The sequence below is a fragment of the Tinamus guttatus genome, unplaced genomic scaffold (assembly GCF_059628265.1).
Source record: "Tinamus guttatus ecotype Peru unplaced genomic scaffold, ASM5962826v1 Tinamus_guttatus_pri_ptg000240l, whole genome shotgun sequence".
In the NCBI taxonomy this organism is placed as follows: Eukaryota; Metazoa; Chordata; class Aves; order Tinamiformes; family Tinamidae; genus Tinamus; species Tinamus guttatus.
The window spans coordinates 8690461-8718418 of NW_028288774.1; the positions used below are offsets into that span (position 1 = coordinate 8690461).

General features: G+C 44.9%; 1 protein-coding gene across 2 annotated transcripts; it reads left to right on the forward strand.

Annotated features, from left to right (window-relative positions):
- Positions 1 to 1290: 1290 nt before the first annotated feature.
- PHRF1 (PHD and ring finger domains 1) lies at positions 1291 to 27927 on the forward strand. 2 transcript variants are annotated; one of them, XM_088525791.1, is made up of 18 exons: positions 1291 to 1404; positions 6884 to 6998; positions 7268 to 7387; positions 8864 to 9087; positions 10155 to 10238; positions 11248 to 11369; positions 13116 to 13213; positions 13547 to 13719; positions 16877 to 17003; positions 17348 to 17487; positions 18429 to 18616; positions 19540 to 19659; positions 20124 to 20278; positions 21178 to 23949; positions 24675 to 24751; positions 25384 to 25644; positions 25980 to 26108; positions 26972 to 27927. In XM_088525791.1, the coding sequence occupies exons 2-18, from the start codon at positions 6908 to 6910 to the stop codon at positions 27104 to 27106; spliced, it is 5016 nt and encodes a 1671-aa protein (XP_088381917.1). In that variant the 5' UTR covers positions 1291 to 1404; positions 6884 to 6907; the 3' UTR covers positions 27107 to 27927. The 2 variants fall into 2 exon arrangements, with proteins under 2 accessions (XP_088381917.1, XP_088381918.1); XM_088525792.1 differs by lacking the exons at positions 1291 to 1404; positions 6884 to 6998; positions 7268 to 7387; ... (3 more) ...; positions 13116 to 13213; positions 13547 to 13719 and adding an exon at positions 15252 to 15421.
- The last annotated feature ends 31 nt before the right edge of the window (positions 27928 to 27958 follow it).

The window sequence follows — 27958 nt, forward strand, 5'->3', positions numbered from 1 at the left end:
CGCTTCTGCACGTCCGTGCTGCGGGGAGGAACCATCTGTACCTGCCGCGCCGCCCCCCGCGCCGCGTGGTACGGTCCGCCGGGCCGGGCCATCAGGGCAGTGTCGGGGCGCACGTAGGCGGCGGGCGGGGGGAGACGGGGCCGCTGGCGGCGCGCGGGGGAGGGGCGCGCGGCGGCGGCGGCCGTTGGTCCCTCGCGCCCGCCCGGTTCTGGCTTCGTTATCCCCGCCCGTTCTGCGGTGTCAACCCAGTTGTGCTGGTCCCGCTCGCGGCGGCCGCAGCCTCTCCCCGTGGGCAGCGGGGCGCAGGGCTAGGGGCTCTTACACGCGGCCATGGGGCTAAGGGCTCCTCCGCGCCCGGGCGCAGCGGCCAGGCTGCCCCTGTACCCGCCGGCCACGACGGCGCCGAAGCCCCGGGGCCACCGCTCGCGGCCTGCCCTCCTACCAGCCCGTTCTGCGCCCCGGGCACGGCCGGCAGAGCCGCCCCGGCGCCGCCTCCGCGGCGGCCTGGCTGTCGCCCGCCACCTTGGTGCCCAAGACGGCGCCCGCCTGTCGCGCCGCTCGCGGCTTTCTGGGGCTCCCGGGGTGTCCCCCGCGGCTGCCGGGGCGCGCGTGGCTCGGGAGCAGCAGCGCGGCCCGGCTCGCTCCGCCAGGGCCGGGCAGCTGTGGCGGGGCGAGGGCAGCTCCGTGCGAGCGGTCACCGTGCCGGGGAGGAGAGGCTGGGACGTGGCCCGAGGTGCCCGAAGCAGCCCGAGGAGCCCAGCCGCGTCCTCGGCCGGGGGCAGAGCCCGCTCCCCTTCCCCGCGGGGCCGGGGGCGGCGCGAATGGGCTGTGGAGAGGCGAGGCTGGCTGACCTGCTGTGAACTGGGTAGAGAGCGCGAGGGGTTTGCTTAGTTCGGGTGTTTGCTTGGTTTGGTTGTTTGCTTCCTTGGTTGGTCGGTTTGCTTGGTTTGCTTGTTTGCTTGTTTGTTTTGGGTGGTTTTGGTGTCACTGCTTGACTGACCCCCCCCACTTTCCCCGACGGCAGCAGCAGCAGCAGCCGCCGGATGGGGCAGCGCCGGCCGCGGCGCCGCCGAGCTCCCCCCGCGCCCCGCGGTGGTTCGGCCCGGCCCGGCCCGGCCCGCCGAGCTCCCCCCGCGCCCCGCGGTGGTTCGGCCCGGCCCGGCCCGGCCCACCGAGCTCCCCCCGCGCCCCGCGGTGGTTCGGCCCGGCCCGGCCCGGCCCGCCGGGCGCTCCCCCCGCCCCGTGGTTCGCGCCGCCGCCGCCCCCCCCCCCCCGCCCCGCGCAGCGGCCCCGCCCGCCGCGCCACCCGGAAGCGCTGCGGGAGCTTCCGGGCGAGGGGCTTCCGGCCGGCAGGCCCGTTATCCCGGTGCGGGGCTGGCGATGTGAGCGCCGCGGCGGGGCCTGGTGAGCGGGAGCCGGAACCGGGAACAGGACCGGAACCGGAACCGGGAGCGGGGCAGGCGCGGCCGTGTCGCCGTTACCGGCCGAGGCCCGCGGTGGGGCCGCCCCGTCCTCTGCGCGGCAGCTTCCCTGGGCCCGGCCGTGACGCTTTGGGGGTGTGTATGTATATATGTGTGTGTGTGTGTGTGTGTATATATATATATATACACACATGGATAGGTGTACGTGAATTTGTGCGTGTACACCTGTATGTACATGTATACGTGTATGTATACAACTTAAGTATAATCCATATGTAGATTATATATGCGATTTATATGTATATCAGATAATTCCTGCATACTTATACGCACGCGCCCATGCATGCACTGCATATCAGTCTTACGTGTAAGGTGGTGGGACACGTCTCAGCTTATTCATAGCGTCTGTCGTTGTTGTTGTTGTTGTGGCCATCGTCATCGCCCTCACTTACTGCCTGTTGCAGAAGCGTTTGTAGGCTGAGACGCTCCCTGCTGGGGTCCGCGGCGTGTCTGTGCTCCGCAGCGCGGAGGCATCGCCAGCACCGCTGCTCGTAGCTGCTGCGCTCGGGTTTGCCTGGGGCCGCGTTGGCCTCGGCGGGGCTCAGCGCCACGGGCTGGCTTGTCACGTGGGAGATTCTGGTGCCTCCTGCTCTGGTGGCGCATGTGCAGAGGAAAAGAATAGTGACAAAAATAAGTACAAAAGAAGAGTCTTAGTGCTCGGTTTGGGCCCCTGAAATTTATGGTGTGGACAAACAGGGGCAACTCCTCACCTGCGCTTTGGAATTAATTCCCTGTACGGTGTCTCTTGGTTTCTTAGGTGCTTAAACATCAGCATAACAGCCTGGGCAGTTCTGGTGCTGGCATTTGAAGAGTTAATCACTTTGTAACTTAAACGGGGGAAAGTCAAACCTAAATTTAGATTTGGAGGGCTTTTTTAAAGCTCCCCGGGCCTGTTAGGTTGGCACTGTGCAGCTCTGGGCCGGCAAAGTGCTGCTGCATTGGCTAAGCTGCACACACTGCTTGTGTGGTTTCACTTAGTTTACGTTCAAAACGTGGTGTTGGCAGAAACTATTTGTATTATATCCATTTTTTTCTCCAGTTTTGTACAGTAATGATTTTTTTTTTAACAGTCCTCACGTATATTTTGTTCTTTCAGCGCAGCATCAGAAATTGGCGCCAAAGCCGAGTGGTTTCTGATACGTGACGCTGGCTTTCCAAAGGGAACGTTATGATTTGACTGATGTGAGGGGAAAAAAAAAAAAAAAAAGGCAGGGAGGGGATGTGCTGCCGAGGGCCGTCTGCTCGCACGTCCAATGTTCAGTAGACGCAGGTTTAGTCAGAAGTGCTCTTTGGATCGTGGCTGCTCAGGAGCTGCCAGCGAGATTAGATTAGTGTTGGAAACCTCGCGGTGAGGACATCCAGCTGACTCTGCCTGTGCGCAGCCCTGAACGCGGCCCACGTGGGCTAGAACAAATGCCTGGTCTGGTGGCCCCTCTGCTTCCTGGGCCGGCGGCTGGCGTAAGGAGGAGGCGGTGGAGGATCGGGATCGCGCTCGAGGTGGCGAGCGCACGGCTGCTGAGCCGCTTGATGCCGCAGGCTGCCCCTCTGCCTGCTTGCCAGGTCAAGAGGGACCTTTTGCAGGTTTTATTGGTCTCTGTGGGTTCTGCTGGAGGCCCATGGCAGAGCTCTGGTGCCTAGAAACCTTCCCTCAGCTTCTAGCTAAAACCTGCTCCTAGCAAGTTAAAATGTCGCCTTGCAGCAATGCGTAAGGATCTCAGTTCAAAACCCCAGACGTTTCCTGAAGTGCTCCTTTGATAAACCCTTGTTCTGGAGGAAGCATTTAATTTTCTGTGTTCTGGAAACAAAAAAATCCCTGTTGCCAGTACAGGCTGGGGAAGGGATTGGCAACTGCTCCTTGACGGTACAATGCAAATGTTTAAAAACATGTCTCATTGCAAAAGCTTGGCCGTTCGTAAGAGAAAAGGCAGTTTCCCCTGCGCAGAGCGGTGCTTGGCACCAGCCACCCTCGCTCCCGAGGGAGCCTGTGCTGGGGGAGCTGGCCCTTGGGCACGGATGCGTGTCGAGTGGCAGCCTTACCTGCCACATGTTTCTTTCTCTTACATCAATGTCTTACTAAAATGTTGTGAGGTTCTTTTATAAAATAAATTGAGAACTTGGGGTTCTGAAGCTGCAGTTGAATTACTGAGTTTGATTCTCTTCCTTCTAGGGAGGTGAAGACAGGGTGGGGAAGGCGTTCTGGAAGGATGCTGCAGATAAGCCGAGCATTACTTATTTAAGGCTCAAGCTGTGCAGAAAGGAGGAAATCAGGACAGTGATGCGTAACAGCGAGGGCAGCCAGAAGAGAAGGGGGCTGCGGCGGCGCTCGGGGCCGCTGCGCAGACGATGCAGAGCTGCTCTCTGCTTCGTGCGGTGCCGCTGCCTGCGCTTGTGTTGATTGTAGGTGCAAGCTGTATGTCTGTGTGGGGGCTACGTGGGCCCTTCTGGAAGGGGGATCTGAATGCAAAGGCGATAGCGCTTCGGCTACTACCTTGCATCTGGTGTTCAGGGGACACATCCTAAGTTAACTCCTCTTTAATATAGCTTCCTCTGAGCTGTGGAGGAGAGGGGACGTGAGGACGTGAGGGCTTTATGTGGAGTAGAGCGCCCCATGGGATTTTCCCCACGAGCAGAGGGAGTTTGGGGCGTGAGGGCAGGTACCCCTGCTTGGCACCCCAAAAAACAGCTGGAGTTGAGTCGGTTGAACGTCCTGCAAGGGTAACCGTTGGCTTTTCAGCAGTTCAGCTTTTATGTTAGAAGAGCATAGTTTGGGTTTGTCTCTAAGGAATCAATAGTCTCCTCTCTGGCCAAGTTTTCTATTTTATTTCACAGGATGCTTATGAAAAGCCCCTCTTCTCTATTTTGTACCTGCTGGTTCGAGCTCAGGGGAGTAGGAACAACTGCTGCAGTGAAAGTGCTGTTTTTATACATGTGGGTGAACACTCTGAAGTACATCATAAATGTCTGCGCCTCAAAGTCATGGCAATTTGTTTGGAATGTCTCCCCTGAGAAGAAAAGCTCTTGGACGTGCTGCTTATTGTTCTTAGCACAGCAACTTGTTCTCTCCTTGCACGCATAGTCAGTGTTCATTTCCTTCTTCATTTCTTAAGAGCAGCTGCCCAGTTATGAAAAGCTTGTTCTTAGGGTTGGATTCGCGTTTGTGTTTGGAAGTTAAAATCGTAAATTCAGTTTATCCAGACTGGTTTCTTGTTGTCTGTTCCAAGTGCTTCAGGAATCCTGGCTGTGGGGGCTTGCTGTGGTAGCCGGCTCCCTGTAACTCCAAGTTTTGCTTATGAGCAAAGTACAAGTTTGCATTTGTAGCATAAATACGTCGGATCAGATAGCAAAGTCACAAGTGCTGATTTTTCTATCTCTGTGCTTAAGGGAGCTCTTCTAGTGAAGCAGCAGAGCAAAGAAGATGGGCTGACGTGGTGCAAGCAGTTGTTTTATTCCACGGAAATGCAGCCAATAGGCACATGCAATTTGGAGTTGCAATTACTTGGCTTCTTTGGGAGCTTTTACAAAAGTGAATGTTGAGCGCAACCTCAGCATGTGGGAATCCTCTCTTTAGAAGTGATTTTGTCCGCTCTGCTTGTAGTGCAGCGCCTGCTTCCTTGCTTTAGTTGAGAGCTGGGCGTCCCTGCAAGCCAAAGCCCCGTTAGCCAGGGAGGTGCCAGTCCGACAGGAGACCGCTGTATTCTCACAACCTTCAACTGGGGACTCGGTGGAGACAAAGGTTTTGGGCACAATCACAATGCGCGTTGGCGTTACGGAGGCTTTAGCGAAGCGCCTCGGAAATGTGCCCGCCAGTGTCGCGCTGCCCAGCCGGCGTGGTCAGCCTCTGCCCCGGCTCTCCTTGGCTGCAGCTCTGCAATTAATTTTCTGCTACTGTAACTAGTTTAGCACTTGAGAGCATATTATATAATTCAGTTTCAGTTTGAATAATTCATGCACACACACACACACGCTGCTGGAACTTGAAAATCCTAAGGAAGAGTGTTTCTCCCTCTTCTTCCAGTTATACCATGGAATTAATGTTTTTTGATGAATCTGAGTATTTCCAGGCAACACGATTTGTCTTGAAATACTCCTTTTAACAGCCACAAATACAGCTAAAAGCTTAATTCTCTATTTAGGCAAGATTCTCAGTGCAGTCTGCAGAAACCTTCATGAAGAACCTGGCTGTGTTGGAAGATTTTCATTTTGCTTGCTTTCTTTTTCAGTTTTTTTTTTTTTTTTTCCCTTGCATGTTAAAGAGTCCATTTACGGTTTAGTCTGGTTTAGTGATTTTTTTTAAGTGCATTTTTAAGGCTCCTAAGCATAGAACTGTACTACGTGGCCCAGAAAGGGAGCGAACAAGTGAAGATACGCATCAGGAGCGCTTGAATAAAACATCGTGTTTTGTTCGAAGAGTTATTTTAATATGCATATATGTAATGTGGAGCAAGGAGGGTGGGAGAACAGACAGCTTACTGAAAACTTATTGCTACATTTGTGGAAAAATCTTTTTAAAAATTATTTTTATTAAGACATGATATTTAGCTCTGCAAGTGTCAATTAAGTGAACACCTGACTTGCTTACGGTGGGGGCAAAAAGAGTACTTGTGTGTACAGCATGTAAACTCTGGAGCATATATCCAAGTTAGGCCTCATTTGTAAAGCATAATTACTTTTGCTCCCCTTCAGCTGTGCGGAATGTTTTTGGTGTCTGCAGGTTTTCTTTTGTGGCTTCTGTGGCAAGCAAGGAATTTCTTTCAGAAACAGAGATTTGGTTGAACTTCTTCCTGTTACCTGTGAATCTGAGATAAAGCTGGACGTTGCCTGTGAATTGAGTTTAGCAAGTGGCTGGTTTCACCTAGCACGGCGGTCGTCTGAAACCTCACGGAACAAGAGATGTGCTCATCTGTAGGTCATCTCTGACTTGCACTGGGAAAGTAAATCCCTGATTTTCTTCCTCCTGTTCGTGGTAATAGCTGCTTTTCAGCAGCACAAAGAGTGCAGCATGAATCTAACTTAAATTCTGCACTCAGAATGAATGTCTCAAGGATGGTGGAAAGCAGCGGTGGGAAGAGGAATGCTTAAAGGCGGTTGCTCAGTACTCCTGTAATTAAATTCTGGTTGAGTTCTGCTTTGGTTTTCTGTGGTGCTGTTGCTAATACTGTTTTCCAGTCAGAATGCTGTTGCCAGTGAGGAAGAGCCAGAAAGGTCTGCTGTAATTCCCAAGCAGGAATCAGTTTTACAGTCGGGACCCCTAATCTTTGTGAGGTGAAGCAGCGAGCTGTGCGGGAGCCGTGGTGAAGGAGCGATGTCCGCTGTGCCGTTTGCGCCGCGTCGGTCGCTCTGCACGCGCGACCGCTGCGCTGTTTAGGCTGGGCGCTGCCTCGCTGACATCTGCTTTCTTGCAGGGAGCTGCTTCCCGATGTCCTGCCATGGATGATGATAGCCAGGATGAACTGATAAACAAGAACACGGCCCTAGGCAAGGGCAAGAGGCAGGGTCTGACACTCCTCAGCGAAGCAGGTAACTCATCTTCTCTGTGACCGTCTGCTTCATTTTTCCCTGGGGAGTTTTTGCTTCATCCTCTAAATGTTGTGTCTTGAGCTGCTGGCTGATTTTGTGGAGTTGCTCAGAACTTGCAGCTTTGATACTCTTGAAAAGTAACATTTTTCATCTAGGAAATTTGGCTATTCACTTTATACATAACGTCATTCTGCATCCTTTACTGTTCTACTCGTTTGCTTGGCTTTCACATATCAAGCAGGCACTTTTGCCTTTCTTGCTTTTTCAAGAGAGCAATGGTGGAAGTAGCTGTGATTCAGAAGATGATACTGAAAGTGAGGAGGAAGATGATACTGAAGAAGAGGGAAGTGAGGAGGACAAGGAAGAAAGTGAAAATGAAGAATTAGAAGGTATGTCTGGTAGGGAATTTTTACAGTAAGAGTGGAAATCGTTCCTTCCAAAAAGTTGCTGTGAAATGTAAATCCACAGATGTTGCTAAAAGTGTCCGCTTGCTCCTGCTGCTGTTTCAGACTCGTGCCCTCACCCTACAGTAATTATCAATCATCAATTATCATGCTACAATCATGTAGTGTTCCCACACTTGTAGGTTCTTAAGCATTTGTATGTTTGATGGCTACCCCCTAGCCAAAATGTTATCCAGGCAGTAAAAGTGAACCTATTCTGCTCGGACAGGAGCAGTAGTGGCTCCTACTGTTTCCCCCCTGTCCCAGGACATACACACTCTCTTTGAAAGCATACACTTTTTCGAGTTTGGGTTGGTGTGTGTGGTTTTTTGTTTGATTTTTTTGTTTGGTTGATTTGTCATGAAGCCCTAAAGTGAAAGCTGTGAATGGGGAGTTCTGAAAACAAAATGCTATAGTTCTTAATAAACCTTGCAAAGGGTAGGGGGAAGAGTTGACTTTTCCCCTTTAAAAAAAAAGGGGGTCAATATGGCTCGTATTTGTTAATTACAATGAATATGTAGTCTTTAGGTGCCCAGACTTAAACTGCTGCATTCAATTATTATTTGGGTAGGTACAAATGGATGTTTTTCATCAGCCCATCCTGAAGTTTGCTGTGAAGGCAAGAGTACTGTTTTCCAAGTTACTGGATAGCATCAACTTTAGTCTTAACTAAATCGAAGTGCCAAGAAAAGTATCAGTTAATATCTTCAAAAAAATCTCTATGTCCAAGCAGGAGAATTCAACAGACCATACAAGTGCCCTGTTTTCACTGTGTAAAAAGGTGCAAATGTTTGAGGTCATTTTGAAGAAACAGAGGAAAAATACAAATTAGCTTGTAGGCTTTAAGGAAAGGCCAAGATAGTCTCAGTAATTTGTGCTAAAACATACAAACCTCTTTCAATAAAGGATATGTAGACTTAGAATTCCGCTCAAAATCGAGCTTCTGTAAGTAGTCTCCAGTTGGGCACCCAGGTATCCTGATTTAGATCCCAAAATCATGTTTTATTTGTGAGATTTTAAATCTGTCCCACGGAGTGTCTAATTAAAAGAAAAAAGCTGGTTTCCTGGTGACTTGTTCTCGCGTTTGGTGTATGATGGTAGCCTGACATATCCTATTGTCTTGTCACTGTGATCATCTGCTGTTTTTCAGCTGTCTTCAAGACTAGTCATGTCATCACCTTCCCTGTGGTGAGAATAATCCATTTTGTTTTTTTTTATTGAGGAGATCTTAAATTGAAAAAAAAAAAGGGCAGAAACTGTTGCCCCCAGCTGGAGAAGTGGTGCAGTGTCCTTGCAGTCCCACAAAATAAGCTTTTTTGTACTCTTTGTGCACTAGTGTCATCGTCCCCTTTCCCCTCCCGTCGCGCTCCCTTGCTGGAACGTACAGCACATGAAAGTTGTTTCTTGCCTTTCGTTTTCAAGATTGTGAAGATGATGATGAAGAGGAGGAAGAAACTGAAACTGCCGTTGAGGGAATGACAGGTTCTCTGAAATCAGAGCCAGACATAAATGGAGCAAGTATTTCCTCTGATGAAGACGGTGAGAACTGCCCGATTTGCCTCAACACATTTAGGGATCAGGCTGTCGGCACTCCCGAGAACTGTTCCCACTATTTCTGCTTGGACTGCATAGAGGAGTGGTCCAAGGTGAGTTGTTTTCTTCTCACTGTCCTGTGGCCTTCTGATGCGCTCTGCTCTTTCCCCTCTGATCACTCTATTCTGTGTAATAAGAACAGGTTACTGTAGTATTTATATGTTATTTATTTTAAGCTTTTTCTTTCTCTGTGGACTTGAGTTACTGCTTTATTTGGCAAGATTAATGTTTGTGGAGTGTCAATCTATTTTTCTTGTACCGATCCTGATTTGTTCCTCTCTTCTCTGAAAGTTAGGTTAGTCTGTGGTGGTAATAGTGATATCATTTGTTTTCCCAACATTTGTTGAGCTTTTACTAAGCAAGAAACAAGGTTTATACTTAAAGGCAGTAGGTAAAAATACGTCATTACTCCGTTAGTGGGTGCATTTCTAGGCATGTAAAATTCTTGTTTTCAAGTGAAGACAACAGTACTCTTGGTTTTCTGTACATATGCACACTTACCTCTTGTTGACTTCTGTGCTCTGGAGGCAAGATCAGTGCCTGTTGCTACAAAGAACAGTTACACACTGAGAGGATGTAAAGGAAGGCAGGTTACATCAGCAGGTTGCTCTGAAACTGGTGGTTTTCAGTCAAGGTTACTTGCTGTCCAACTATGTAGTTCAGCGAATCATAACAAAGCATGAGAATCAGGACAAAACTTACCAGTTCCCATGATAATCTTTAAATTAATAAATTGGGCTTTTTGAGGAGATTTGTGAACTGTTTCAAACTGCTCAGTGTTCCAGAAGTGCAATGCCTTAAAACATGAGCAGCGTTTCAAGGAGGTATTTGGGAAAACTTCAATGTTACCTTGGCAACTGAGTGTGGTTAAATAATTTTAAATGTCTAGTAAATGCATTTATTTTTAAATGCATGTTTTCTCTGCTACAATAGATTGTTTGTAAACCAGATAAGTCAGTTTTAAGTAATTGAAATGTCAGAACCAATAGCTATTATAATGTTTCTTATGTTAGTAATTGAAAAAAAAGTCCTTCTTAAGAAACACATTGAGAACTGTTTAACTGTCTAGGAAAGATTTTTAAAGGAGTGTTTTTTTTTTTTTTTTTTTTTTTCCCCCTAGAATGCCAACTCCTGTCCAGTGGATCGAATCCTGTTTAACTATATTAGTATTCGGGCGCATTTTGGTGGTAAAATTTTAAAGAAGGTAAGCTTTCTACTATAATAAATGAAAAGTCAAACTTTCACAAACTTCCACAGTTTTATCTGATATGTGGTATCTGTATGAATTATTTTCTTCCTGTTTTGAGACTGCCTTTTACAGACTTGTTACCAGTTTTCTTCCTCTCTAACTGTATTTGCTGCACTATTGTGCACAAATTAGTGTGCTTTAGGCTCTGCTAGGAGCCTATGTTTTTTTTTCCATAACTGCCTATTTTATATAATGGACATTTGTCTCCAAGCTGTTCTGTGAAGCCTGATCATAGGGAGAAAATGCCCAGCATGCTGCACATGCTGTTGCAGATAGGAAGAATGTAGATTAAACTTACTTGATCTGTTCCTCATGTCTTGTCATTGCTATGTTGTGTAGTAGTTAGGTTTGTAAGAGGAAGGAGACAAAGTCAGTTCTGTTCTTAGAGCCATAAATGCAGTGTGCTGGTGGTCTCTCACAAAAGAATATTGAGGAGCTGTCATCATCCTTTTTTATTAGTGTCAGGAAACATATCTCGGGGGGGGTCACTCCGGGACTCTAGGAGTTTGCTGGCTTTTCATAAACTTATTATTTAAACGTTTGCATTGTAACAGAAATTGAGTTAGCACTTTAACCTCAAAATAATTTAGAAAAAATGCAGATAATTATTTCTTTGGCTAGGGACACAAATAACTGCAGCATCAAGCCCATATCAGGAAAGTGAGCAACATTCAAGTTTGCTTTCTCCCTTTTTTTTTCTTAAAATACTTTCTTATTTCCAAAATTTTTGTTTCATCTGTTCTTACAATGCAGTTTTCTAAAGTTCTCAGTGTTCAAATTAGCATAAATAAGGAAGATGCTTGGTGTTTTTTCAGGTATTTGATCATGTCCTAGGTGTGTTCTGGTATGCGGTAGCTGTTACGCTTGGTTTACTTTTAGACTTCATTGCAGTTACTGTTAACGCAGCAGTGGATTTTCAGAAGTGACAGGCTCTGCGTAACACACGGCACACTCTCTTCTTCAGATTCCTGTCGAGAACACCAAAACTCAGGGTAGTGATGGAGAGGATGATCCAACCTTCTGCGAGGTGTGTGGCAGAAGCGACCGTGAGGATCGCCTGCTGCTGTGCGACGGCTGTGACGCGGGGTAAGAAAAGGGGACGTGCACGTAGCACCCCTGCGACTGCGGGGCCGCCTCGCGCGTGGTCTACGGGCTTCATCTGCTCCGCAGCCTGACGGTGTTGAGCAAAGCAGCATGCTTGCAGTGAGTAGGTGAGACAGTGTTTAAAAAGACTTCTGACGAGCTTAGCAGACACTTACTAAGCCTAGATTTGACGGTGTGTTCTGTAGTTTTCATATAAATGAATTCACCTTCTGGAGAAGACACAAAATCAAACACACTAAATTCTGATGGATATCTGAGCAGAAAACTGTGCAAGTGGTCTAAAATACTCTAGCTAATGCATCAAGGACTTGATGGCCAGTGTCCCTTGTCCTTTGTGTTGCATGCATGTAATCCTGGCCAGGCTCCTTGGTGCTCATGAGCAGCTAGGTGCAAGAGTGCAAGTGTATGGATCTGAGAGAATGTGTGTGTGCAAAAATCAAATTTCTTCTTTTTTTTTTTTTTGTAAAAACAAGTATCACCTTTCCTATCTGTAAAGTTTGGCACTATAAAGTTTATGAAGTTTATATAAACTATACAGTTTAATTAATTACAGTAACTAGTTTTTTTCCCTCTCCAGGAGATGAGAAGGTCTAAATAGCCGTTGCAATGAGTTCTCTGATGTCTGAGGTTTCAGGGCTGAAAGCCTTTGCTTGGCATTTAGGTCATAATGCTACTTTAGAAAATCTCAGAAACAATCTAAAATTTATCTAATGAGACTTTTGTTAAAAGTACTTTGATATGGCTTTAGCTTGAACCCAACAATATTACGTGTCAGAATCACTCAGTTTTCAGGGGAAGCACCTCACCTACTTGAGAAATGTGTTTTAATTCTATTTAGCTGGTTAACTCAAATATGAACTGTTGAAAAAAAAATCTGTGCTACTGACTCACTTAGCGTTGGATGTGTCTTAACTGCAGCAAATGGAACAAATTATGGAACCAAAGTTGGGTAGTGTTTTAAAAAAAGCTTTTCTGAATAGCTTTTCTTTAAGTGTTTCTTGAGACTTCAATACAGCTGTTTAGAATGAACTCGTTAGACCGAAGAACACTTTGCAGTGTTTAACTAAGCGAGCATCCTGCTTTCTTCTTTCCTTTTGAAATTTGAGCAGGATGGACACAGTTCTCAGTAGGGTGTTTTTAAAGATGGTGTGGTTAGTCTGTAGTCCCACCAGCAGCCTGACTGAACTAATCTCCAAATCTTAACTTACGCAGTCATGCAGAAATCTCCATCACCAGTTGGTTTTTTAGAGCTGCTGGTACGTATAGGATGCAATGCATGTATTTGGCGTGTCAGGGCATTGCAGCTGACCTATATCTGGTATGCAAAATACTGCATTAATACTGCATCTGTTCCGGGGAATTGATGATGTTCCTGGATTCTTTGTCTCCCAGTGCTTTAATATTCTCACTCTTCACATCATCACCACCACTTTTATCAGTTTTGACTCTCTCAGTCAAAACTTATTGCACTTATTGCAGCTTGGATTCAAAAAAGTATATAGGAAACAATGAAGGCAAACACACTATTTTCCTTTTTGTTCGTTTGTTTTTCCTGACCTTTTTTGAGCCTGAAATGTTCAAAGATCATGATTTGAAGACTCTGGTATAACCATCTTTGGGGATTGATAGAGGCAGATGCATAGACCATAGTTTCTAATGTCTTTGCATATGGCATAATCTATTGTGTGGTGATTTAGTTTTTCTGTCTTTATTCTTTTCCCTCTCTAGGTACCACATGGAATGCCTTAATCCACCTCTGAGTGAAGTTCCTGTAGATGAATGGTTCTGTCCGGCCTGTGCACCCATGGGGATCAGTGCTGCTGCAGGTAAGGGCTTAGTGTTGTCCAGTCAGAATAGGCATTTTTTTCTTCTCATTTAGATAACACGAAGCAGCTGGTTGATCTATTTTCAAACAATTATTTTGTTAGACATCATCTCTTATTGAGTGGGGAGGGGATCTTGTTTGCTAAAAGCTTGATTCTCAGTTAACAAAATGTAGAGTTTCTTCATAAAAGCATTTTTTAAGCTTTGGCTAGCCCAAAGGCATGATGAAACAGCACCATATCACATTAGAAGGAATCTATCGGTGTTCTGACCTCAGATTGCTGAGGGAAATTACCTGTAGAAAGGCAAATGACCTAGGCATCTTTTCTTTCAAGAAACAGATCACGTGAGTGAAGAAGAGGTTGCTGCCCTCGTGGCTGACGTTATTCCTACTACTAGTAGGCTACGGCCTCACGTCCGAACCCGAGCTATAGCCAGGACTCGGCAAAGCGAACGAGTTAGGGCTACGGTGAACAGGAACCGCATAACGACTGCCCAACAAATCCAGGTATTTACAACCATTTGTTTCATTGACAGCCTTTGAAAGAGCCGAAACGAGTCCCCAGCTTAAATAGCTAAGCAGCCTGAGGGTTGACTGTCCAAGGTAAAATAGTTGGTTGGTTCAGTTTACTTGTTTTTGTTGAGGCATAGCCCTAGTGGCTGGGCAGCACTTGATCAAGACTCTGATTTGGCAACTCTGGTACCTTCTTCTCTTCATCTGCATTTTTACCACCTCAGTCATAATTGGTATCCTTTGGCTTTAGCCACAGTACTCTACCCTTCACTTGCATTAATATTAAAAGCCTTAATTCTCACAGGAATTGACTGTGACTTACTGTAAAAGCAGAACTTGTAAATAACCTCTCCAGGACTAGTAATACATTAACAGCTTCTTGCTGTTGAATTCACTAGGAACACTTGAAATACTGTAGGCTCTGAAGTCAGATGACGTAAGGAGAAGTTGAGAACAGTCAAGTATTGGCACAACTTGCCCATAGAGATTTTGGAATCTATTTTTGGTTACTTTTTTTTTTTTAAGAGCTAACAGGAGAAAGCCAAAGCTGGATCAACACTGAATTCAACAAAGTTGCTGAAGACTAAGTAGCTCTTGAGCTGTGGTCTTCAGGGATACCCTGAGGTCCTGTCCAGACTCTGTGATTCTTTGGAAATAAGCTTTTTTCCATCTGACAGTAAGATACGCAATTTTGCTTGATAATATTAATTCATTTTTTTCCGAAGGTAGGAAACTGTAGAAAAGACAGAGAAGGGAGGAGTGGATAAAACTAAATAGTTCTTCAAATAACTGGAAATCCACTGCCAATTGAATTATGCCTGGTGCAAAGGCTGTAGTAGGGTGGGTAAGACTGGGAAAAGACTGAGATAGAGGTGAGAGGTCAGCTGGATTAAACTTTCTCTTAATTTCTAGTTGTAAAGGTTGGGTGAGAAAGAAAAACAAAATGCATTTAAGACCTGTGAAGTGCCTTATCTTCATGCCCTTTTAAAAATATATTCTGTGACTTTGGGAAGAAAAATGAAAGTAAATAGGCATATGGGAAGCAAAGCAAAATGCTAAAATCTCGGGGGCGAAAGGTATATATTCTGTTATTATCTTACCTTCCTGCTGTCTGTAAAAAATAGTTCATTAAACTGTTCATTGGCTCTCCAGATTCTATATGTTGAATATTTCATCGAAACACTTATAATGGGAGGAGGGGGATTTGTAGCAAATCCGGAATGATCTTAATTGAAGCAGTAAATACAGTCTGAAGTTTGTTCCATGAATGAAGATCGGGCTTGCCTGATGTTTTTAATGTAATCTTTTTGAATGATTTTTGGGACTTCTACAGAGTGTGTTAGTAGTCCTTAAATTCGTTATCTTCTCCATGGTGGACATCACCTTATTTGGATGCAGTCCCCTATCTCCAGAGCTAGGCCACTTCGATTCTTTTAAACCCAAGGTGTTTGGGTTTAACACATTCCCGAGCAGTGTTTGAGGCTTGCAAGGTAACTGCTAGTGCTTTTCTTTCTCTCCCAACCTGTTCTAGAAATATGGCGTGTAGCTGTCTCCCTGCAGATGAGAGAGGTGGTGCCCGGGGACTTTACTGTTGCACAGTAGTGTGAGCCTGGGTGCCAAGTACTTCCTAGTCAAGAAGCCATTCCCAGCTCCACTTCTCAATCTGCAGAGATTTTTACAAACTATACCTGGAAAGGTACTACTGCTTACTTCACTTTGTCTTTGAATAAAGGCACATTTTATTCTAGCTTATACTTTGGGCTGACTGAAGCTTAATTCTACTGGTTGAAAAGGAGAGCTTAAGCTGTTGTCCTCAAAGCGTACAGAGAGATGCTGATTTCAGATTCTTGAAAAGCTCTTGTATTCAGAAGGTCTAGGTTTGGCTTTGTAATTCTTGCTGTATTCTGTACATGCCAGATAGCGGTGATTACCTAGACATAGTAATTTAGGTCCTTCTAGGGAAATAAATATTTTTGACTAACTGGTGTTCAGGGCTTTCCATATTTCATCCTGTCTTCCTCCAAATCCAGAAGTTTATACAGAGTCCGTTGGCACCCGCAATACTTTAAACAGTGGCATTCCAATAAAGACAGGTCAGTAAAAGCAGTTCGGAGCTCTCCTTAGAAATGCTGAGGGCAAAACCTTATGAAGTTCCGGCCATGTTCGGGTGAATTGAAACACCTCTGCTGACATGTTCTGTTTTCATTCGTTCTGCAGTTTGCTTGTTTGCCACTGCAAGATGCTTTAAAGCAGGTTTCCCCTAGTTTTTGTGTCATTATGTATAGATCTGATGCTTCTGTAGAAAGCGAGCACGGTGAATGGTCTGTATCCTTCAGAAGCGTCTTGACATCTATCAACACCAGATGCAGTGTAGTTGCTTAAATAAAGGGGGTAAAAGAAACGCTTTGTGGATGTGGCTGATATAAGCATGTGATTTAATCTAGCTGTTGGGAGCTGTTCCTTCCTGATGAAAGGAAATTGAGTTCACCTCCTGAACCTGGTGCTTCAGGCTCTGTACACGTCCAGTCAGTTTAACCATGTTAAACGTGGCTGACCCCCTGCCCAACTACAGAGGGAGGAAGGAGCAGCCCTGGATTGCTGCAGTTCAGGCCGCCCCTCAGTGGGAACTCACGGCTGCCGTGGCGGTGAGATCCGTGAGGCGCGTGTCCGAAACGCCCCTGCTAGCGGTACAGCTAGAGCTGCAGCTGCAGGACAAGTGCGCAGGGCACAGCGTGAGCCCAGCCGAAGGAATGAGGTGCTTAAGGTGGGGAACCTGTATGCTTTGGCTTTTTTGTCTTTGCCTCTATTGGCCTTGCTGCCCGAGGAGCCAGAGGTGATTTGGGTGGGTTTGGGAAAACTCTGCTGTGTGAATGTGTGGGATTGCTTTCATTAAAAAAAAAAAAATCAAAGTAGGGCTAGCCATGATGGTTAGTGCTGACTGAGCCTGAAAAACATGGTCACCTTTGTTTAATGTGACAGTCTATAGGTGAGAAAAGCAACATAATTGCTCAGCTGGCACCTTTGTTTTTGTTGGAATTTGTCCTGGCCACTTTTCACTTGCATGCAAAAATCTCTTTTTCATCAAATGCTTTTATAATAATCTTGAAGCTGATCTTTACCAGTAACGTGTTACTTGTAATCCCGCATGCAGCACGTGCCGAGGTACCTCATGTCCTCTCTCCTGGATGAAACAATCGAGGCGGTTGTCGCAGGCCTAAACACGGCCATCTACCAGCGACCTCTCACGCCACATGCTCCAAGGCAGAAAAGAAAAACAGGTAACGGCTTCAGAAACCTTCTGCAGTTCCCATCTGCGAAAAATAAAAGCTTTGGAAAAGAAAACCTAAAGCAGCTACAGTGTGTCACGCCTCTGCAGCTACACAAATATTCCACGTGTATTTTCTTCTCTTTCCGAGAAACGTGACTGTTCAGTTTAAAGGTCACTTTTAAGTTAATGTTGACTATTTCGGTTGTTCTGCTTTGCTGTTTTCTGCTGTTGCAGTGCACTGTAGATACCTCTGCTTGAGATGCTTTGTGTGCTGTGGGGATGTGAAGAAGGGAGCACAGGGTTAAATGCAGTGCCAGCACTCAGCCAGGTACTTGGTTGCCTTTGTCCCATCAGGTAGGAGGAAGAAAGTTGCAGGCAAAAAAAGAACTCAGACAAAATCTTCTGTGGGGAAGAAGAGTTCGGGAACACACCTGAAGAGACGCAAGCGTCTAATGAAGAAGAGAAGGGGGAAAAAGATAAGAGTAAGATCACATGTGAGTTTCTGCCAGTATCAATTCCTTCCATTTTTCAGCCATCTGAACTACAAAAGCAGCATCACAGGGAATTCAGTAGGAAAATACTGGTTTATAATGATAACAAGAGCACCTCTTTCTGTGGAATTATGTGCAGGTCCGGAAAGGCATTGTGCAAGGAAATAAATTATAACTTCCAAGCAGGCCTGCTGGGTTTGCTGGCAAAATCTGTTATCTGAACTGCAGGGTTCTCTCTGCAAAACATGTCTTTCGGGCTGCGCGTTTTCTTTCTCTCACTAAACCATAGTGTTTAACCGAGTTGGTATCTGCATTAAGTGAAGTTGCCACCCCTTCCTCCTATGTGTTCTGATGGGCAGCAGATACTTGTGTCTGTGTCGTTGCAAACCCAGATAATTAGTTATGAGGGCTGTCAAAATCCCTCTCTGATTGTGGTAGTGATCTTGTTTGAACTTTACTGAATACTCTGCACCAGCTTGGCTTTTGTCTTGACCAACCTGAACTAGAGAATGCTTCCCTAAGTGTAATATTTGCACCCCCTGCAGGAAATGATGTAAAGATTATGATTGGAAGTTTAGTAAGTGCTTTAAAACAAAAATATAAAGTAAATGCACAACCTTTTCGCTACAAGGAGCTGAAGATCAGAGTAATAACCTGATTACTTTCGTTAACTGTAGAATTTGGAGCTTTTAAACACAGGATATGCATTTACCCTAACATGCTTCCAATTTCAGCCAGTGAGCTGTGCAGGTAAGCTGGACCCAAAGTTGAAATAGTGCTTCCAAACTGCCATGGTTTCTTAGGACCATTTCTATAACAGCATTTTTTTTCCATTCATAAGACATTATATTTTACATTTGGTATTGAATTTTACATTTGCTAGTGACAGAAACTTGTTTTGCGATGCATAGAAACAAATAACCTAATTTCTTTTATTTGTGCAGGTAAAAAATGAGGTTACTACTCGCTCCCGTATTGCAAGAACTCTTGGTCTTGGTAGACCTGTGCGTGGAGCCTCCATCCCTTCCATGTACAAAGCAACAGAGCCCTCGCTTGGTCTTATGAGAGCAGATATTGGTGCAGCTTCTCTGTCGGTGTTTGGAGATCCCTATGAACTGGATCCTTATGAAAGGTAAAACACCTTTGCATTGAGGACCCAATAGCCTCACAGGTATCAGAGTGTTTGTGTGTGAATGTAGGGATATTCATATCTTTGTGAATATTTGAAGCCTGACTATAAAAAGGTTTTGGAAGTTGACGTATTGGGTTGTATTTTGGAAAAGAGCTTATGACCTACTGCAAATAGTATAAATCTTGGACCTGAAGACAGAATTTGGATACACAGCCCACAATAATATACCTTTTGTGGCTGTGTTTTTTTTTTTTTTTTTCCCTCCTTGGCCCTCTTTAAAAAGGTTTGCCAAAATAATAAGCCTCATAGAAAACTTAACCAAGGTTTTCATGAGATTGTTCAAAGGCCAGAATTTAAAGGAGTCAGATCTTTATCAGTTATTACTTACTAGTTTTAACTAAAGATAGCCAGTGTTTTTCATATATAATGCACAGTGTTAACCCACATATGTACACATACGGAAACCATTAGAATCTTCCATGCTTTTTTCTCTTTCCCCTTCTTCCCTTTTCCAGATACTTTAAAGTGAAGTGAAATCTTGCTACGTTGTAGTCTTTACTCTTAAGTCCTAGATTTTGGAATGGAGAAGCTGAGGAGAGGGATCTGAAGTTAGTGCTGTCGAAGTTTAGTTTGCTTCTAAGCAAACTGGTGTGCCTGTCTTTTTAGAAGGACATTGCCCACTTAATGTTTGTTTTTTTTTAAAAAAAAAAAAAAAAGAAGAAAATATATACACAATATTTGAATCTGAGCTAAACTGTCCTGTTTACTTAGCAGCAGAAAGCGAATGTATTGCAGAAGTTATCTTATGTACACATTGTAATAAAACAAATGATTCTCTTTATCTGCTCTAATGATCTTACCTACTCCCTATATTTGTAATGAAAAAATGCATGTGTTTGTGTTCCTATTTGCTTTACTCACAGTAATGAAGAGGTTCCAGCAAATCCAGATTCGCCAGTGAGTGCCAAAAGGAGAGTTCTCTCACAGTCGGCACTGAGGTCTCATCGTCCTGTAGCTAGACCTGTTTCCGTAGGGCTTCCCAGGTAAAAACTTTTTTTTTTTTTTTAAGGGTCAGGGGAATGGATTTGTGATCCCAATTGTTTGGGGAAATAGCTGGGATGGAAGTATCTCCAAAGTGTTGAATGATGGTTTATGTTTCCAAAATGAATCTTAAGACATGCTAGAAACTTAGTCTTGCTGCGTAACACTTAAGAGTGTTGCTCTTAAGTAAAATGAAAAGCACTTGTTTACCAAAGATTTCTGGTACAATTACATACTTTCCTATTCTGTGGTGTTCCTGCAGGATATAACTAAACGCTTCGACTTCTTATCAGAGGGAGGTGGGTGCTGAATCACTCTGGTGAAGCCAAAATTATAAGTGCACTTCCCTTGCTGACTTCTGTTTCTGCCCTTGATGGTTGATTTTTGGTTTCTTTTTAATGTAACGTGTGTGTATAGAACAAGTGCAGTAAGAGTAAAGGAAATATAACCCCTCTGAAACATGCAGAAGCAGTGTGCCTGCCTTGAGTCCTGAGCAAGAAGCAGAAGCTGCCCCTGTGCCTGACCTGCTGGGAAGTATCCTGTCTGGACAGAGCTTCCTCATGATGAGTAGTTCAGATGTGGTCATCAACAGAGATGGCTCGCTGACAGCAAAGAAGACGGGTAAGGTTTGGTGCTTCTCTTGTACCATTACTGCTCTTATTTGTATCTGCCCTTGTAAAACAGGCTGCGTAGTTTCAAACAGTTAGGTTTTTATGATCCGGCAACTATAGTCTAATAAACACGAATCGGGTAGCAGCTGTAGAACAGGATAATTTTTTTCCTAAATATTAGTGTTTACTTCAAAGATGCAGTTGTCTCACATTAAATGCCAAAAATAATGATTGGACTGTCTTTGTACTGTCTAGTGTGTCTGTAAGTTAAAATGGAACTTAAAGTATAGAGGTAATCATTTTAAAATGATCTCGCTCTGGTGAGGCCACATCTGGAGTACTGTGTCCAGTTCTGGGCTCCCCAGTACAAGAGAGATGTGGAGCTGCTGGAGAGAGTCCAGTGCAGGGCCACAAGGATGATCAGGGGCCTGGAACATCTGCCCTGTGAGGAGAGGCTGAAGGAGCTGGGCCTGTTCAGCCTGGAGAAGAGAAGGCTGAGAGGGGACCTCAACAGTGTCTATAAGTACCTCAAGGGAGGGAGTGAAGAGGATGGGGCTGGCCTCTTTTCACTGGTGGCCACCGACAGAACTAGAGGAAATGGCCACAAACTGAAGCATCAAAAGTTCCACAGGAACTTAAGGAAAAATTTCTTAACAGTGAGGGTGACAGAGCACTGGAACAGGTTGCCAAGAGAGGTTGTGGAATCTCCTTCTCTAGAGATCTTCAAAACCCACTCGGATGCAATCCTGTGCCATGTCCTCTTAGTGACCCTGCATGTGCAGGGGGTTTGGGCTAGATGACCTCTAGAGGTCCTTTCCAGCCTTAAAGATTCTGTGATTCTTTGAAATGAAATCAGGAAGAATGACTGAAATGTATTGAATCACTTAATTGTTCTCTTGTATGGCATAGCTCCACTTCCTAGAAAATCAGCAAGTGACTCCAGAGTGGAAGACAGTTCAGGACATAACCTTCAATCAAGTGCAGTGCACTCAGGGACCACAGCGAGTAGCTCCGTTGCTGGACCTTCAGTTTCCTCGAGGAACACTCACACCAGACCCACCTCATCAAGCTTGTTTTCATCACCTTTGCCCTCAGTGAGCAAGACTGACCCTGCAACAAGCCCTGCACAGACTGTATCAGGCAAGGCAGCTGTCAGATCAGAATATTCAGTGATGCCCAGATCCGTTCAAGCTCCTAGTCTGACAAGGCATGGCTCTAAGTCAGATGAGATGCCCAAATTTAATGGAAACTCTAAACACATTGCAACCGCTGGCGTGTCTTCAAAGACGCTGAGCTGTAACTTAAATTTTGGCTCAAAAGCTGTAAATGTGAGGCAGCCGTTAAAACCACCTCTAAAGAGAATTGATATCTTTGAGCTTCCCAGGATACCAAAGATTAAAAAGGAAACCAGCAGCAAGCACATGGAACCAGATCCTGCAGGAAGTCAAAGCTGTGACATCCCTAGCTCCTGCATAACCCAGCTGACTGGCAAAGAGGGCGCTAATCAGACGGCTAAAGGTAGCAAGGTGGAAAGTCAGAAGTCAAATGCCAAGGAATCTCAGCAACAAATACGTACGAGTGGGGTATCTTTTTCTTCCAATACAGGCACATATAGCAGTTCATCACTGGGCACTTCAAGGGGCAAAGGCCCAAGCTCTTTTGAGAGTTTTAAAATTAATATACCTGGCAATGCAGGGCCTTCCAGCAGACCATCTAATCCAGGATTTTGTAACACCTTCCGCCCTGTTGATGACAAGGTGCAGCAGAAGGAAAATTCATCTATTTTCTCTGTTAAGAAAAAACAAGTCAAAAGTGAAATATATGATCCCTTTGAGCCAACAGGGTCAGACTCAAGTTCCGCAAACAGCAGTCCTGAAAGGCTTGGCTCGGGGATTCCCCTCACTAATATTACCAGGACTATTTCAATTGAAAATCCAAAAGTTCAAACATTTCAAACAGTCCGTCGTTTTACCCCTTACACAGTAAAAAATATCTTTGGGTCTGAATCTGATGTGCCATCTAGTAATGCAGAGTCTCATGATGATGCAACAGTAGAAAGCAGGATTGTAGAGCAGATCTCTGATATAGAGGAACAAGAAAATATGGATGAGGAAGATTTTCTAAGCAGACCTTGCACTTCATCTGCTGTTAAGCAAATTTCTAATGTGGAGCCTTTAAAGGAGGAAAGCAGAGAGGGCCCTAATGTGTTCTTTAATGCTGAACAATTGATTAGACCCAATATTAATGTGAAACTAGAATCAGCTATTCTATCAAAGAGTGATGGGCAGCAAAAAGTGCAAAAAATAGAACAGACAGAGAGGCGATCATGTTCCAGATCTTGTTCAAACTCCAGTTCCCGAAGCAAGAAGAAGGCAAAAAGGAAAAAGACGTTGGCCAAAGAGCATAAGAGATCCCGGTCAGGATCTAGGGACAGAGCACGTTCAAGGGACCGAAGCTCCAGGTCCACCTCTTGGTCAAGTGGAGAAGAGCATAGCAAAACACACACGTTAAAACCCAAGAGCAGGAGGTCTTCTACTGACCGCTCTAGTAGTCATGAGCGATCAAAAAAAAAGAAAACGAAGGATAAAACCAAGGATAAAAAGACAAAAACTTCCTGGTCTAAGGAGAGAAGGAAATCTAGGTCACGTTCAGGCAGCCCTGGAAGTACTTCAGAGTTTTATGAAAATAGGAAAAAGAAGAGACGGTCTCGATCAAGATCAAGACGGAGGGAACGTTCCCGATCAAATAGTATTGAGAGGACTAAGAGACGGAAGCATAGGAGGGACAAGAGCTACGAGAGACATGACAAAGATAGTAGCTTGAGGTCCAGAGAGAGAAAGAGATCCAGATCCAGGTCTCGCGAGAGGAGAAAGTGGCGATCTCGGTCTCGCTCTGCATCTCGGTCTCGGGAGCACAAAAGCACCAAGTCAAAGGAGAAGAGACCACGATCAAGATCGCGTTCCAAAGAAAGAAAACACAAATCAAAAGAGACAGTGCCTTTTCCTCCTCTGGAAAAGGATCAAAACCCTCCAGTAGAAAATGTATCCAGGAGTCTGGAGCAACCCCATTCCTGCAAACAAGAGCTGAAGGAGGAGCTAGCACTAGAACAGCTTTCTATAACCATCCAACAAAACATCAAGCTTGAGGAGGAAATACAGGCTGAGATCCCAATACAAGTGAGGGAGCCCCAGGAGAATATAAAGGTGGAACAGATCTGCGAGGACGTGACAAATGAAACTCTGTACCCTGTGCTGGAGAACACAAGCATTGCTCTCCCGGTTAGCAGTGTGGATTCCTTAGCTGAAAAGGAATTGATGAGTATTAGTGATTCATTAGTGCTTGGTAGTTCCAGCAGTACCAACCTCGAGATCACAGTTAAAATAGAAAACACCGCTTCGTGTCCATCTCTGATGGACCCGCCTCAGAAGAAGGAAGTTACCATGCAAGCTCAGCCTGAGGTTGCACCGGTTCAAAGCTCATCCAAAAACGAAGTCACAGACTCTGTGAAGAACGATAAAGATGAGTGCCTTGTGTCAAATGAAACGGCCAGTAAATTCAGTAAACCCGAACTGGAGGTGGTACCTCAGGGCCCTGTGTTGAAATCTAAGGCACCAGTGAAAAGAGTTACCTGGAATCTTCAGGAGGAACAAAGTGGTGCATTGTCTGCTGGAAGAGCTCCTAGTAAGTCTGTCTTGGGCTTTGGGAAAACAAATAGCAGCTGAAACAGGCTGAGCAAGTTGGAGTTGAGGTGCCCAACTAGCTGTGCTTGTAGTGTGATAGGTTACTCTGTCATCTGAGCCGGGTTGGCGCTGGGGTTTTGCACTCCAGACAGCCTGTGTTTTGCACTTGTTGAAACCATGAGGTCAGTCATGTTAATGAATGGGCAGAGACAGCCTGAGAGGACGTGCTGTCACGCAGCACTGCTCAGTTGGCAGCTTGTTAAGCTGTGAAGGGTCTCCTTGGAGCAGGTCCCTGAACTAGCAGACTGCACTCCAGCTCTTCTGCAGTTAACTGGAATGAGCTTTTGTTTTTTTTCCTTGAAGCTCTTAACTTCTTGTGAAACTGAGCAGCTCTGCACGTCTCCACTTTTCACCCTCGCAAGCTCTGATGAGCTGAGGCTGCTGAAAAGGGTTTGGCTGGGCCCCTGGACTTTGCGTGCTGGCAAAGCTGTTTGTGTGCTTCTCGCTGGCTACTCTCGTGCAAGCGCTGTAAAAAGCAATTGCAGGAGTGGATGAAATCCTTCGTTAACAAAAGCTGTAAAATATTAATGTGTTGTTAAACAAAACCCTTTTATAGCCAGCCCTATTGATATTCTTGTTTTATAACTGCCTTGGAATCTTTGACCTGCTACGTTTATCGTGTTCTTAAAATGTTTTCTTTTTTTTTCCTTCTCTTGGGGAACGTAGGGATGCCGTTCTACAGGCTTCAGAGAGCGAAAGAGGGGGCCTGGAAAGCTGAGGACTTGAACCAAACATTGAATCAGGTGCAGTTAAATGAGCCTTCTCCAACCAGTTGTATGATTCCTGAGCCTGTGTTTCCTGGTCTAGATTCTTCTCGGGTTGGTTTGTTTTCTAGCAGCCAGGTGTCATGGAAGGCATCCCACCTCATCCGTGCCCTCGTTGTGCAACAGCTTCCTTTCGTAGCAGAGTTCCTCTTCTGCGTGCTGTACGTTTCATAGAGCCCCCCAGCTCAGTGATCCTCATTTAATCTTCCAAGTGATCCTGACAGTTGAAGGAGCACATTTTCTTTGGTGCTATATGCACAGCTTCTGTTTCTAGCATTTCTTGTCAAGAGATCATGCTGTTAGAGAAGCTTAAAAGGTATTTGATGATCAGGCTGTCAAAATTGGCCTGCAAGCCTCAGCTTGTGCCATCAGTCTGTTACACCCTGTGCAGTGCTGAGTGGGGCAGGAGGTAGCTGCTGTTGCACAGAGACCTAGTTGAGGGATGGGGCTTTGGTCTCCCTGGCTCAAACTAGTAACCGCTTGCCTGTTTCAGTGGATAGAAGTTTGTTTGGTTTGTTTGTTTGCTTGGTTTTCTTCTTGTTTGTTCGTTCTTTCGTTCCCTAATCTGATTCTTCTAAGTACCAACATTAACGGAAGTGCCTGTTTCACAGGTGTACTGTCAAAATATACCTTTGGCACCACCTCTGCCCTCCAGCCTTCCCCCCTACGCGCCCGTCAGCCAGCCCACCGTGCAGTTCATCATGCAGGGCAGTCTTCCAGCACTGGGCTGTGCAGCAGGGCAGAGTTTGACTCCAGAGCCAGGCAGCCTGGCTACTGCCTCTGAACCAGGAATTCAAGCTGCCTCTGTTGGGAGTGCAGAAGAGAAGATGAAAGCACCCAAACCTCCAGTGGATAAAACAAAAAATGAAGAAGTAAGTAAATGCCGTCAAGTAGAATATATGTAACTAGAATTAGACACGTAAGCCACATCAAAGACAGGTCGCTTAACTGCAGAATGTTTTTTTAAAAAACATTATTTAAAATGCAGAATATTTTTACACAAAGTAAGGTTCCTTAAAGCACAAATGGGTTTGTGTCAGAACTGTAACTTACAGTGAAGGAGATCAGTTTATGAAGCCAGCTCTTACTTGGCTTGTTGAAAATTAAGACACATTTCACAATTTCACTGTTAGCTCATTACTGATAGAACTGGTATTGGAAAGCATCCCCTGGATAACCCAAAGTAATGAATTTTTTTGCTGTGTAGTACATGAAGAAGCTTCACATGCAGGAAAGGGCCGTGGAAGAGGTGAAACTTGCTATTAAACCCTTTTACCAGAAGAGGGAGATTACAAAGGAGGAGTACAAGAATATTCTTCGAAAAGCAGTGCAAAAGGTAAGATGACTGAGTTGAGTTGGAGGAGCTGTGTAGACAGCTAAATAAGTGGCAGCACTTCGAACTGCACTTGTAAACTTCACTGAAGATATGCTGTAGCTGATCTTCAGACACTGCAGACTTTCAGTGAGGCAGGAGCCTTAAGTAGGGCTAAGCATGCCATTTATGAGAGCTGCTGGACTGTTCCGTTTATAAGATCCTGTATTCAGTGGCTTAAAACATCGCTAAGCTTAAGCTGCCTTTCCTGAAGCATCATGTGCAGTGTGTTTTGGGAATGGTTAAATTTTATGTTACCAACTCTGGCGAAAAGGCTCAGGCTTTTTCTGATTAAAAGTTAGGAAAGACTTTTTGTGTTAATCTGGTAACACTTTCTATAATGTCCATGTGCCTTGCATCTTAGGCTACATTGATTTTGGTCTCAAATCTTAGTACTAACCAGCTTGTGGTTTAAAAAACACCTGATGAGCAGGTGTGCACATGTGGTGTTGTGAGAATCAGTAATGGTTGTGTGGTTCAGGCAGTTTAATTATGCCTAAGAACTGTATCACAGAGATGTAAAATCTGCCTTTTACTTTATTGCACTTGAACCAAGATCTCAGGTGTACGTAATGCAAACAAATGTGGAGGCTAGAGCCAGTGTTGGCACAAGGGTACTGTAAAACACTCAAGGCAAGTGACAGATGTCTTATGTGGTTCTGTGATTATCTGTGTTGAGTTTTCTGCTTTGTTTATCCTGCTATATTATTTTATTGCTGTTGTAGGAATCAGTCTTGCTAGGCAGCTTAGGGCATTCTGACTACTGTCTGTTGTCTGCTTGAACTGTTACAGTTAACTGGCTGAATGCCTTTTCTAATCCCTTGTAGATCTGCCACAGCAAAAGTGGAGAAATCAACCCCATGAAGGTAGCCAATCTGGTAAAAGCTTATGTGGAAAAATACAAACATATGAGGAAGCATAAGAAGTCTGATGGTGAAGATGCTCGTGAAGTGGAAAACTGAGAATGAGCCAGAGCCAGCGTAGCTTGTCCTGAACTTACTCTGAGAACTATTCCAGAGGAAATAATAGATCTGCAGTTGCATCTCATCGAAAACAAAGTGCAGAGAAGCAAGATGCTAATAGGATTTTTCTGCTGAATCTACTTTTGAATTGTTTCCATATGGGAATGAACTTGAGGTTTTCTTGGATTACCTGCAGATGTAGAACTAAATAATTATCAAATGCCTCAGACCAGCAGAATAATTCCAGGGGAAACACCGAAGAGATTAACGTTTGGGACTCCCGAATTGCTACAGTTTTCAGGGTTATTTTAATCACAGTTTTGGGCTGTGCACATGTCTCGCTAAAAGTTTGAAACTGGACACCACTTTTCATATACAGTATATCAAGAGCTGTATACAGTTTCCCTTGTGTTTATTTATCAAATATGGATTGTCTTTAGAAACTCCTGATTTGATACTTGAAATGTGGTATTTTTAGCCCGCTTGATGGTGAGCGAAGCTTTACTCGCTCTGTCATTTGGGGATTGCAAAAGTGAGTTAACCTTTATAAATTGACTTCAGAAACACTGCTCAAGCTGTGGTGTTTATTTACATTTTGTTGGAAGTATCTTGTTAGTGAAGACTTTAATTTTGGGGGTGGGAGATTATGTTGCACTTCTGTAAATAATGCACTGATGGCTGGTTTTTGTGTCTGCCTTTCAGGAAAAAAAAAAAGGAACAAAAAGCAAACTTTGTGAATTTTCATTACAAGCTTGAGGGATAAGGTGAACTGATGTACAAAGTAGAAATGTGACAGAATTTATAAAGTTATTTTGAATGGTTTTAGTCTTACAGCAGGTGTCATTTGTTTGT